This window comes from Eschrichtius robustus, chromosome 12, assembly GCF_028021215.1.
Source record: "Eschrichtius robustus isolate mEscRob2 chromosome 12, mEscRob2.pri, whole genome shotgun sequence".
NCBI lineage: Eukaryota > Metazoa > Chordata > Mammalia > Artiodactyla > Eschrichtiidae > Eschrichtius > Eschrichtius robustus.
Window position 1 is genome coordinate 72,134,315 of NC_090835.1, and position 13,463 is coordinate 72,147,777.

Consider the following 13,463-nt stretch of genomic DNA (forward strand, 5'->3'; position numbering starts at 1 on the left):
AAGATGTGCCCCTGAAATAGACCGACAATGCTTCAATTATCTTGGCTGCAGGCAAAGACAAAATAAGAGTCTCAGGAGTTCTCAAAAAGTTCAAAAAGTTCTCTCTAGACTGTGTTGTTTTCAGATGGAAACTACAAGAACATGACCAAAACTATAATAGTAGAGATTTCCCTGGGCTTTGTTCTGGCTATAAGATAGTTTCCAAATATACGACGAAAGGTAAGTAGAAGCTAACAGGGGCCCAATGTGGAACACATCAACATGATCATAGTTCAGACACACAACCCATTCAGTCCCCACCCCACCCCACCCCACCCCCGGTTTCTCACACACGCAGGGTTACCCAAACTCTGGTTAACCTAGCATCAACTTTCCTATTTAAGTTTATCTGATAATTCACAGTGTAATGGGAAAAAATGGAAAGACAGAAAGGAGAAAACATAAAATGAATATTGTCCTTCATGTTGGTAAAAACATAAATTGGTTACATGACAAATGTGAGGCAGTGATTAAGCTGACAGTCCAATGGCAAAGTTATTAAAATCTTTTCTTTTTTCCAACTTGGAATCTTTATTCTTGATGATTTTGTAATAGGCTTGCCCTTAGTTTGGTTAAGCAAACTCTCATTTGGCTATGAGAATTCATTCAAATTTGCTAAAGGAACTATGATGATAAAATTATACAGCAAGTTGGGAAAAATACCCATGAAATAACACAACTTTTTATAAAATTGTCAGGTTTCAATTCTAGTAACCCGTAAGACAGGGCCTAAAGCCTATTCATAATCACATCGTTCCAGAATGAGGAGCTATTGCCAGAAACTTTTTATGGGGTGGGAAAAGGAATAATAAAAGATGGTCAGTGCTGACAAATACAGGTTTAATGATACAGTGCTCTTCACAGACGGCTACAGAGACTGTAAACTATTATCCAGAAACATACAACCACACAACACAGACCACTTAGCCAGATCTAAAATAAACTGGCTTCTTGTAACTACCCTGTAAACGCTACAGCCCTTCTTCCATCCAAAAATGACCCTAATCTCACATGAAAACAGTTATTGTAGGGGAATCAGAAACCCAGCTTTGTGGCCAGAAGTAAAAACCAAAGGAAAAACAGCAGTTCAGGGGTTAGCTGGTGAAAGCGGGAGATCTGGTGCCCTTCACCGCGCTGCTTTGCTCTTCTTCCTCTTGCTCTTTTTGTCCCTCTTCTCCAGCCCATCCATGTTAGCTCTCAATAGGTTTGAATAAGCCATCTGAAACTTATTCACTTCTTTGGAGCTCACCACAGTGCTGATCTTCTTTTTCCCATCGGTAGCTCTTAACAGACACTTGTTGTCTGAGGGCTCAAAGCCCTCCACAGAACCCTTCCTTGGAATGGGTTTAGTTCGACCATCATACTTCTTCAGGGTGATGAACACGCTGCCCGACAACCGGCACTTCTGGAAGAGGCTGGTCAGCTCCGTCAGGAACTGCTCACTCTCCAGCAGCACCATCCTGGCGCTGCTGGCTCCACTCTGTCAGCATCTATTAAAATCTTTAGAGAAAAAAATCTCATTTCTTCAAAATTTTCCACCATTTTAAAAGCCAAGTCAAGAGTTGAATCACTGTTGTAAAAGGAAACACCCTTTCTGAACCACATCTGTGTGATGGGGCCACTGATGCCGCCACTACTGCTCGATCAACACACCCTGGAACAAGAATTTTCATTTCTGAATCCAAGCCTGTTCAAAATCCTCCTGGGGAAGTAAACTAACACCTGGGCATCTTCTGCAGTGTAAAAATTCTCTTCTCTTAACGGCAGTAGCCTTATGTTTAGACTCAAAAATGCCTTTTCCCTTGCATCAGCTTCTCTCAGGTAAAAGGAAATAAAGACAGAAGGCAAGGGCCCCTTCAGTAAAATCCCACTGAGAAGGGACAGGCAAAATAGGAAGATTGAATTCTAACATGAGGGGACCCTATGATGATGTGAAAGGGAAAGGAGAGAGAAGAGGAATGGCACCTAATCTGGAAGATTCAAGTACATTCACAGATACTTTCCCAAGATGTGCAAGCATCTAGCCTTCTTTAAGGAGACAACCATGGCATCATATAACTCAGATTAATTCCTTTCTGAATGAAAGCTGAGTAACAAAAACAGAACTTGGCAAGATGGCACAGCACAGTGAGGGCAGAATTGTATTCCCAGTTGATACTTGGTGAGATGTTAGGTTGTCATCTCAATATAAAATAAAATGAGGCCGCACAATGGAAAATGTTTTGAAAAGTAAAAATCCAAGGGAAAGATGAAGGCAGCATTTTAATGAATCTGGAGAAAACGAACTCTGTGGGGTGGGCAGCTCTGACTGTGACCTTTCTCCAGTTGACATCCTGGGAAGAGAAGAGACATGATGGAGATGCCAGTGCCTGCCTCCTTCCCCCACAACGGGGATGGCAGTACCATTTGCCAGCACCTGGAAGCTGAGAGAGAGCCTGATGTGGATTCTGTCCGTCCATTAAAGGCAAGAAGAGTGAAAAGTGGGAGAGAAAGCTCCTAATACCAACAATGGTGACCTGGGGTCATGCAGTAAGGAGTTATAAAGGCATAAAAGCTTCTTTATTCAGATGATTCCTTTCAGGGGAACTCATTTCATGATACTTAATGCAGGCAGTTAGAAGAACAGTTGGGTTGGATATAACTTACAGTATGTCACACAAACCTGGAGCGCCCACAGAACATTAATTTCAGGGCACACATTGAGATTATGCTCTTACAACCAGCCTCTTTGCCAGGGGCAGCAGCTTGTAACTCAGAAAGTCATGTTTCATTTAGGATGTGCTGTATAATGTTGAAGGGGAAAGTTACCTGTTTTGTTTTGTTGTGTCTTTTTCCCCAATCCGAGTAGAAAGCACTTGGGAAAGAGCTACATATGCTAAACTGAAATTTTCTATAAAGTTGTTCTCACTCATTTCAGCACAAATCTGCTTAGGTCATATCTCTTGCACGTCTACTCTTGTTCTAAACACAAGACTTCCCCTGCTACTGAGATCGCCCACAAGCAAGCTCACCATTCTGGGATTTGCTTTATCTCATATAGGTTTGGGTATCACTTTCTCCTGAACCTAGAACTGTATTTTCCACCACAGCATGCCAGACACTAACTCATCCCTACTCAAAGGGGCTTTTAGAACACCACTTTCTTGATGTGCTACATATATACAATGGAATACTACTCAGCCATAAAAAAGAATGAAATAATGCCATTTGCAGCAACACGGATGGACCCAGAGATTATCATACTGAGTGAAGTAAGTCAGAAAGAGAAAGACAAATACCATACGATATCACTTATATGTGGAATCTAAAATATGACACAAATGAACTTAGGTATGAAACAGACTCACAGACATAGACAGTGAAATGCCAAGGGGGAGGAGGGATGGGGGAGGGACAGGGTGGGAGTTTGGGTTTAGCAGATGCAAACTATTATATATAGGATGGATAAACAACAAGGTCCTACTGTATAGCACAGGGAACTATATTCAATATCCTATGATAAACCGTAATGGAAAAGAATATGAAAGAGAATGTATATATATATATGTATGTATGTGTGTGTGTCTGTATATATATACATATAACTGAATCACTTCACAGTACAGCAGAAATTAACACAATATTGTAAATCACTATAGTTGAACAAAATAAATTAAAAAAAAAAAGACATTCTTAAGAGAATTTTCAAACAAAAAAATCCCACCTTCCTCTATGTGGTAGTGAGGTGGTCATTTTTTCACCCTTAGCTACTCCTCAGCTCTGGTAATCAGTAACTATTCAACTTAGATAAGAGAAACCATATTAATTCTTCTAAGTAATGCAAACATCTAATTTTACATGCTCTCAAATTACTTTCCTTTCTACTGCATGTTTGTGTAGCTGTTACATGAGTCCTTTGTACTGATGCAGCTGTCATCCCTTCAACTCAGTTCTTGCCAAACACTGAGCTGTGTCTGGAGATACAAAGATAACCACTCTTGTTGAAGAGATGCCAGTTTAGTGGGAGAGCAGACATGTAAACAGATCTGTATGTGAGATACATGGCCTGGAGAGGGAGAAAAAATATATTGCACAAATAAATCAGCACAACAGCACAAAAAGAACTAGAGGGCCATAATATACCACAAAGATCCAGTGAAATGCAAGGATTGTGAACATGAAGGTAATACTTGCATTTTCATCTCAGTCAATCTACATACTCTGCTGCAATGGAAGAAGTAACCTCGTTCCTACCTAAAGCCAACTTTCCACTTGAGTCCCAGGGCCAAGCCCCTCTCTCATATCAGGGACACAGTCCTTTAACGATCCACTCTCCTGCATTATCAAATCCTCCCTTCCTGTGGAGTCATTCCAACCTGCAAACAAGCATATCTTAATATCATCCTCCCTTGACCTTGAGCCCTCTAGCCTCTTTGCCATTTCTCTGCCTCCCTTCCTGGTGACACTCCTTTCATCTTCTATGTTTACTGCCATCCCTATTACCTCACCCTCCATTCCCTTCTCCCACTGCTCCAACAAATTGACTCTCAGCAAGGTCACCAATAAGGTCCACCTTGCCAGTAGTCACTTTTCTGTTCTTATCTGTCTTGCGTAGTGTCTACTGCCCACTCTCATCTCCCCTCACCCCATATTGAACGACTGTCTTCTTTAGGCTTCCATGAAAACCCTCTCCTTGTTTTCTTTCTGCCTCACTGCAGCTCCTTTGCAGTTTTCTCTGTCTGCTTCTCCTTGCCTGCCTCATTCCTGTCCTCCCCATAGCCCATTCTCACAGTAGCTAGAGTGGTCTTTCAGAAATATAAACCAAGTTATTTTATTCCCTGACTTAAACCCTCCAATGGCTTCCCATCATTCTTAGCATAAATTCCATGTCACCAAGGCCCAGTAGTTCCTGGCTCCTGCCTACCTCTCTGCCTCATTGCTAGCCATACCTTCTCCCAACACCCTGCACACTATCCACCACCAGATTTCAGACTTACACTGCCTTTTTTCAGTTCCTCAAACACCCAAAGATAGTTCCCACTTCACAGCCTTTACCACTGCTGTTCATTAGCCTAGAGCACTCTTCTCTTAGCTCTCTGCATGGCCAACTTGAGGTAAGTCAAGTCTCAGCTCAACTGACTTGCTCACGGAGGACTTCCCTGATCTTCCTGCCCAAGTGTCCGTTCCCCAAACTCAGTCACCTGCTAGCTCATCACCCCTTTCCAATTCCTTCAAACACTACACTAAAAAGTGTCATGTTTATTTTTCACATCTCATTTGTCTACCTCTCCTGTGAAAGCCTAAGCTCAACAAGGGCAGGGACTTGGTCTTGTTCAAGCTGTATGTCTAGCTCCAGGCACAGTGTTTAGTACATGGTAGGTACTCTGTAAATATTTACTGAATGGAGGAATGAAATGATGATGAAGTCCTTGGTTAGGATACCGTGTCCAGCTCTTTGCTCTTCAACTACAGAAAAGCACAGGAAGGGGAAAGTTGAAACATAAAAATAACTAGTGTACAGGGAAATCAGACTTATGGCAAAAGGTTAACAGAACTAGAATGAGAAAATATTCTATTTTCATTCTTCAGGGGGTCATTGCTAGTTTTTTTAAATGTCTAATGAAGATTAAATAAAAAGAAATGGACTACAGGTTCAGCAGACTGGGTTTAAGTTCTAGAGTAGATGAGATGTGGGTAAGTTATGGACACACTTCCTGAAACTGACTACTATTTAGGATTATAGGAACTGCCCTGGTGGCGCCGTGGTTAAGACTCCACGCTCCCAATGTAGGGTTCCCGGGGTTCGATCCCTGGTCGGGGAACTAGATCCCACATGCATGCCACAACTAAGGAGCCTGCCTGACGCAACTAAGACCCAGCACAACCAAATAAATAAAAATATTTTAAAAGAGATAATTAGTTCCAGAAGAACACTGAATATTCTTTTAAAACTAAAAGGGATAATAATAATCCTGTATCAACTGAGTGCCTCCTGTGTGCCAAGAGCAGTGCCCAGACTGTGTTATAAGTCTGCTCTCCTTTGACACTTGTAGCTGCCCTGTGAGGAGACACAAGCTACTACTGTCCTCCTTTTAGAGATGAGAAGACCAAGGTTTAGCAGAGCTAACTAACTTGAAAAGGCCACATAGTTGATAAATGACCAAGTTGGGACCAAACCCAGATCTGTTTGACTATAAAATCTGTGCTCTTGACCACTATGTTTAGAAGAGAGAATTTAAAGCACTGGATATAGTCCTGCTAAAAACATGAGGATCAGTTTTCTTAAAATCTTCACCCAAATCTAGGATTCTAAGGTATTTTCAGGAATAATATAAAGAACATGCTATAAAGAACAACTTAAAACAGCATTATAATGCAGATTCCATCTTAGAGCTTTTGGTTACACAGACATTTGATGAACTGGACAAAATAATGTGCTTTTGGTTAGCCATTATATAAATTCTCTTTTGTCATCTTGAAGGATTACTTTATTTATAGTCTGAAGAACTGTCTTAGAAATATGAGAAAAGAAAAACAAGTTTACAAGTATCACTGGGTATGACAAAATAATTCCTTGTTCCTCTAAAGTTATGAACAGAGGTCAGCAGATTATGGCCTGCTTATGGCCTGCGAGCTAAGAATGAATTTCACATCTTTTAAAAGGGTTGTTTAAAGGAAAAAAAGGAGGAGAACATGTCACAGAGACTGTGCGGCCCATAAAGCCTAAAATAGTTACTTTTTGGTCCTTTAGCAAAATGTTTGCTGACCCTTGTTCTAGAGCCTAAACATGTATGCACAAGTATGGAATAGTTGTAATAGAGAATAATATACCTGCCAAGAAAAATCAACTCCCTGAAGGTTTTAGAAAGTACCTTTGGAGGGTTTGTTTGTTCGTTTCTTTTACCAAAGACAACAAAACTTCCCAGAGTCAGATCATAAAGTGGGTCCTGCCTCTCAACCTAGATCAGTGAGAAGATATAAAGGGGGCCTAAGAAGGAAAGGAGAGTGCTGAAGAGCTTGGGGAAAAATGAGAATGATCCAATCTCAGAGCTGCACAGGGCCTTATAGATACTAGGAGCCAACACCTTCACTCTGTAAATGAAGAAGCCCCCCAGGGGAGGGGGTGGGGCAGTGGCTTCCTCAGTCCACGAGGACATGCACACACAGCACAGTGATTCGTCCTGGCTCCCAGGCTGGGGCTATGCTCTCGGTGCCACGTGGCCTTTACTTTACTATAGAGACATGCTTTTGCAAATCGAGGAGCAGGAGACAGCTTTTTAAAAGGTCAGAGAAGAACCAGCAGATCTGCAAAGAACATGTGATCTGAAGGTGAAGTCCCAACCCCTCTTATAAAAAATGTTTAATTTCTTTTTTTCTGATTTTAAAAATAGTACACATTGATTACAGAACATAAAAAAAAATTTATAGAAAAGAATAATCATTCATAATCCTATTTGATGATAAACACTTTTAACATTTGGTGTATTTCCTTACAGCTTTTTAAAAAACCCATATACACATATATCATTTAAAAAATTAGACTATCGTTATTTTAGTACCTTTTTTTTCCACTTAACTAGGTACAAGTCAACTTGTGAGCATTTTTGTGTCATATAAAATTCTCCTAAAACAGTTTTAATGGTTGTACAATTCCATAGTATGTATGTATCATTCTTGCTGTAACTAATTAATCCTTCCAGAACCAACATGTATGAGAGAATATTTTACGTCACCCTCATCAACATGACCATGAACATAATTCAAAATATTTTCCCATTTAATAAGCACAAATGATTTCTCTTTGCTTCACAATGAGGTTGATCTTTTGTTTTCACATGGCCATTTATTTATTTGCCTTCTTTTGTGAATCATCTATTCTTAATGTCACATGTCCTATCCCCACTTTTCTTCTGGGGTGCTCATCTGATTCTTTTAAGAATCAAATAGCAAAGATTCTAACCTTTTTTCCTGATACAAATTTTGTAATTTTTCCACTTTGCCATTTACCTTTTAATTTTGTCTTTTTAATTTTGTTGTTTCTAATTTCAGAAATGTAGCATTTCTATCTAGTCTGACCCCCTGCTTTTTGTTCTTTGTGATTTTGATAAAGATCAGTAATAGCCCAAAACTGGTGTGGGACCATACAAGGGATCATCTACTGGAGCTGGCTGGTGATCTATTAAAGTCTCTAAAAAGCAGCCAGTGTAAGTCTTCCAAACCCGCACAGCCTGCAGAGTTTCTGCCCAATGGTGGCCAAATGGAAGGAACATGTAGTGTAAATGCTACGGGATGGACTAAGAGTCAAGAGGCCAGGATGCCAGTCCTGAGTTTGCTCCACACTTGCTACGTGTCCTCAAACAAAACCCAGTCTCTCTGAGCGCCATATATACCTCACCTAAAAATGAGAGGCGTGGACACTACAGTCTCAAAAGACACGGCCAGTTCTAAGGCTCATGCTTATTTGACACGTGACAGGAGGGAGCTCAGCATTAGATGCTGAGGGCTAGTTAGCATCCACACCCCAGACAGACCTGTCCATGAGGAGAGGAAAAAGGTGAGAGATGGTAAAAAGGAACATCTGACATGGGAGGACTGTAGTCCTTTCGGCATGTCGTGTCAGGTACAGAAATTCTTTCAAGAAGTCAGCATGGCCCACAGGGTCAAAGGCAGAGGGAACCAAAGCTGAAAAGGGTTCAACACTAGTGCACAGATCTTTCCCAGAGGAGGCACCAGGTAACCTCGCTGTGGTTTCCTCTAAGTTAGCTGGGAACTGTAAGTATTGGATATGGGCGTAAATGCCAGAAGACAAAACCCAAAAAGGGACTTGGATGAGAAAAAGTGGTGGTGAAAGTTCTGAGGTGAAAGAGAGAAGGTGTCGCACGGGTCGTGCTGAGAGAGCTCTTTGAGGGCAGGCATGGATCGGATCAGAGACGAGAAGGGACAAGAGGCAGTGAAACTCAAGCAACGAGAAGAAATGGTCTCAAGAAGAGGTGGGCAGGGTTGTAGTGGAGATCAAAGTGTTGCCTCCTGTCCCTGTGAAGTACCTGCAAATGCAATATTGTGAAAAATAATACATGCCCTGAAGTATTATGATACTGGCAGGAAAGGAAGAGCATTGGTTAGATAACAGTAGCAGTCTTGTGGGTGCCACCAACAAAGTCCTGAGTCCAGGTCACACAAGACACAAGAAATCACATTAATGAGCTAAAGTTCTTACCTTTATTTGGTAACTAACTAACTAGTATTTATTTATATATACTTAACAAATAATTTTTTTTCTTGCATAATACTAAGTAATAACACTGGTTCATTTTCTTCACTTTATTGCTACTTTAGTAGTTATTTATCTTTCTCATCTCAGCACTGATTAAAACATAAAATGTCTTTAGGAAATCTTATGTCCTAATTTATGGTTGAATTTAATCTTAGCAGTCAAACACTGATAACACTGCATCTCTTAAAGAAATCAGCCTATCTATTATCATACCCCAATAAGTACATGAAAAAAAAACTCAATGAGAAGAGAAGAAATTGCAAAGCTAGGAGGCAATATGAAGGAAGAGAAACAAATCCTGAGTCCTCCACCTGGCCCAACAAAGTTTATTAAGAATAATTAAAGAGATACTTCCCTGTGTTTCAATGATGGAGGATACCTCATCCACCTATTTACTTTCCTCTTCAAGCTTGTTTATTGTCTTTGATGTAAAGCAAAAGAAAAGAGCCACTTCCCCCTTCTAAAAACATATAAGGTAAGAACTACACTGTAAATAGATTTTTACCCCCAGGCTCAAAATTCTCATTAAATTAAAACTCCATTATTGTTTACACTGTCTTGAACAAGACTGGAAAAAGACTAACCAGATCCCATTTTAGAGATGAGAAAATTGATACACAGAAACAGCCTAAGCAAGACTAGAACACACAGGGAAACAAAGGCCAGCCTTCCAGCACAAGCCTCTCCTGGGATCTCTGTTCACAGCTTCCGTTCAGGGTTCACAGTGGCCTTCAAATGAGAAAGGGTAGAGGAGGAAAGAGCAGGAGACTGAGCTGGGCCCCAGCTTTACACCATGCTACTGCTGTGATCCTGGGAAAGTAATTTTAATGTTCTGATGGCTCCATTTCCTTCTCTGTAAAATGGGGCTGATATTTACATCCACTCCCTAATACAATGTTTGTAAGGATCGAATGAAAGGAAGTGTTCTTTATAAAGTACCGGGTATTCTTGTCACTTAGTGATTTAAGAGAAGAATGATGCAACTAAAATAATAATTCAAAAACTTACATCACTCTGTCATTCATTAATTTCATAAGCTCAGGTCCTAAAACTGCCATATAGCATATATTTAAGTATAATACTTTGTTTCTATTATTTTGTTTTACCCAACTGAGATAACTATTATGTGTGTATATACAGGCAAATACACACATAATGTTTAAAACACATATAGATATATATTTGTATATACATACATGTAATTATGGTAAGGAAAATTATGGTGTTGCACAAATATCATATAAATTCTTTTAAAAACTGTTGGTAAACAAATAAACCAGAGCCAACGTGCATTTTGCTCATGAAATTAAATAAGATTGTATTTTGCTCATGAAATTAAATTTAAGCTTTCAATGTAAGATTTTATGTACAAAATAAAATAGTGCCACTGCATATAAAGGATTACATGATGATATGAACACTATGAGAAGGAGCAAATTCTGTTTATAGGTTTGTTTTTTTTAAAGCCAAGACAACTTTTTTTCCCCAAGACGACAATTCTCATCTAAAATTTAACTAAAAAGAATGAGGTACTTCTGCATTTTTAACCCTTAAAAAATTGTCCAGGTTACAGACAAAATTTCCAGAATCTAGAATAATAACAAAGCATTCAGTGACCTAACAATTACTTTGAATAAAGGACATGTATCAACAATTGCAATGGGTGAAATTGTTCCTTTCTCTGGCACCCTGGAGGCGCAATGTTTAACGAGAAACAATTATTTATGCCTACAAACAGAGAACTGTAATGGGCCATTTTAATATAACACATCACAGCAGTACAAGCAAGCTGCCAGAAAGGTGTTACCAGGTTTTGACTTATACTCATCTGATTTCCAAGACCAGACTAAAGCTTTGAAAACAGCAGGGGCTTTTGGTTTTGTTTTTCATTATTACTGAGAGTCAGCGGCAACAATAGCTGTGTTGATGGAGTCTTCAGGCAGGAATACTAAGGTTCCACCATTTCCTGCTGAAAATGAGTTCTCACCGACTGCCACGACTAGGGATGTCAAGACCTACCTCCATTTTTTTCCTCTTTTAAAGTGCTTACAGTAATTTAGTGATTTTAATCATTACTACATTCATTTTGGAACAACCAAATAATGCTAAGAAGCTGCTATCATAACGCATTGAAAAGACAAGTTTTCAGAAGGGAAATGATCTACAGTTCGTCAGTTTTGCTACCAACTGTAGCAGTCGTAATACTGAAATCAGATTAACTACAGAAACTGCAGGGAGAGAGTAGAATGGGGGGTGGAGGGCAGCGAGCAGGGCTGAGGGAGATGAGCACTGAACCAAAATCAGCCTGGGCCAGAGACCTCTTTACAGTCTGATGATGCAACAAAACAGGGAAATTGGTTTTAGTGTTTTTAACTTCAATTAGTCACATTAATTAATGCTAAAAACAATGTTAACAGTATATTATTTTCATCTAGTTAAATAAAGGATTATACACATTTGAGTAAATTACACAGCATTAAACATTTAAATAACTTGAAATGAAGCCATTACTGTCATTCAAACAAGTTTCTACAGCTAAAGGCTGAATGTTAAGTATGAACTGATCTGGCATTACAAGAATATAAATCCTTTATCTTTTTAGAGAGAAGAACAAACGAAGAGATTTGATGACTGTTGACTTGAATAAGTGGTTTGCAGTGGCACAGCGCCCTCCAGTGGTCAAAGGCTCAAAATGCAATTTCTAAAGGCCAAAGTTCAGTAGCCAATCTTCATTTTGAATGGTGATAATATAACCTTAGCTTTTCTTTTTTCAAATACAGTGGTTTACCTCAGCACATATTTTCAATACCAGGCCATCTTTGCATTGACAATTTCCCTCACCAAATTTAAAGTTTTTATTTAAATCTAGTTTGTTCCTAAGAAATGTTCTGGTGAGTTAAAAAAAAAAAAAATCAAAGAATAACAAAGCAAAACCTTACTTGAACAGACAAGAGCTGCAATGATGAGTGAATTGTTTTCTATAAGCCTAGCATAATGGCGGGGATGTCAGCATTAGAGTGGCATTAATTTTTATGTGTTAAAATCTAAGCTCTAGAGGGAGATTATAAACATTATGGAATGCTATTTTGCCTGTTATACAATACAATGAGTACATATGGCAAGTTCAAAGTTACAGAAATGCCTTTTACTCATTTTTTCTATATGTGAACATTTCTGTTTTTAAATAACAGTATAAAATATTCATTGTATATACATCACTTTTTTTAATCACTACAACTCCTATTAGAATGTATCCAAAGTTAAGGGCTCCAAATATTATTCTGAAGAAGCATGGAAAGATATTTACCCTTTCAGGTTATCAAAAAAACTCCCTTAGACCAATCTATAATACTTGCATTCTTGAAAATATATTGATTTCTCATATGAAAAGGGATTATAATGCTGTTTATAATAACTGAAAATATGAGTTAAATGATTATAATATTCTTGGTTTTCTACTCTATCAATTGCATTGCCCCAGACCCTATAGCAAATATTGGGTTGGCCAAAAAGTTTGTCTGGGTTTTTCTGTAACATCTTATGGAAAAACCCAAATGAACTTTTTGGCCAACCCAATAGTTACTAGCTGGAATAAGGTAGTTATTTTCAAAAAAATAATAATGATTATCTAATTAAATTTTTTTCTTCTTCTGCTTACCCAAAGAACAGAAAAGTTTGAACATGTTTTTGAAAAGATCATTCATTTCATTGGAACCAAGAAAGCAACTCTCTCTCTATAATGTAAGTAGAAATGACTTTGGGTTTTGGATTTTGACTCCACCACCCAGAGCAAGGTAGGCAAACATCTCTGCGCCTTAGTTTCTTCATCTACAAAATGGAGATAATTGTTCCCATCTCATGGGAACCTTCTGAGGATTCAGAGTAATGATGCAAGTGGAACACTCGGCCCAGTGCCTGTACTCTAGGAGATCCTCAAGGCACAGCCTTCCTACCACTGAAAGAACGCAGAAGACCTCTTCTCCCTAGGTCCAAGAGGACTAGAACCGGGGTTAGGAGCCATGGAGTCACATGGATGAATCAATTAAACCCACTCTGACCGTGCAGGTAGACCTGGAGGTGGTTAGGACAGCAAAGAGGAGGAGCGGTAACAGCAACACAGGGACGGTGGCTGAGAGACGTGGATGCGCTCATGAATAAGAATATCTTACTT

General features: G+C 39.2%; 2 protein-coding genes across 2 annotated transcripts in view; both read right to left on the reverse strand.

Annotated features, from left to right (window-relative positions):
* Positions 1 to 13,463, reverse strand: part of BTBD9 (BTB domain containing 9) — a 409,107-nt gene that overhangs the window by 264,684 nt on the left and 130,960 nt on the right. The gene's annotated exons all lie outside the window — the stretch shown is intronic.
* On the reverse strand, positions 1,166 to 1,498 carry LOC137773765 (signal recognition particle 14 kDa protein-like). The gene has a single exon (XM_068558728.1). It carries the CDS (start codon positions 1,496 to 1,498, stop codon positions 1,166 to 1,168), a length of 333 nt encoding a protein of 110 aa, XP_068414829.1.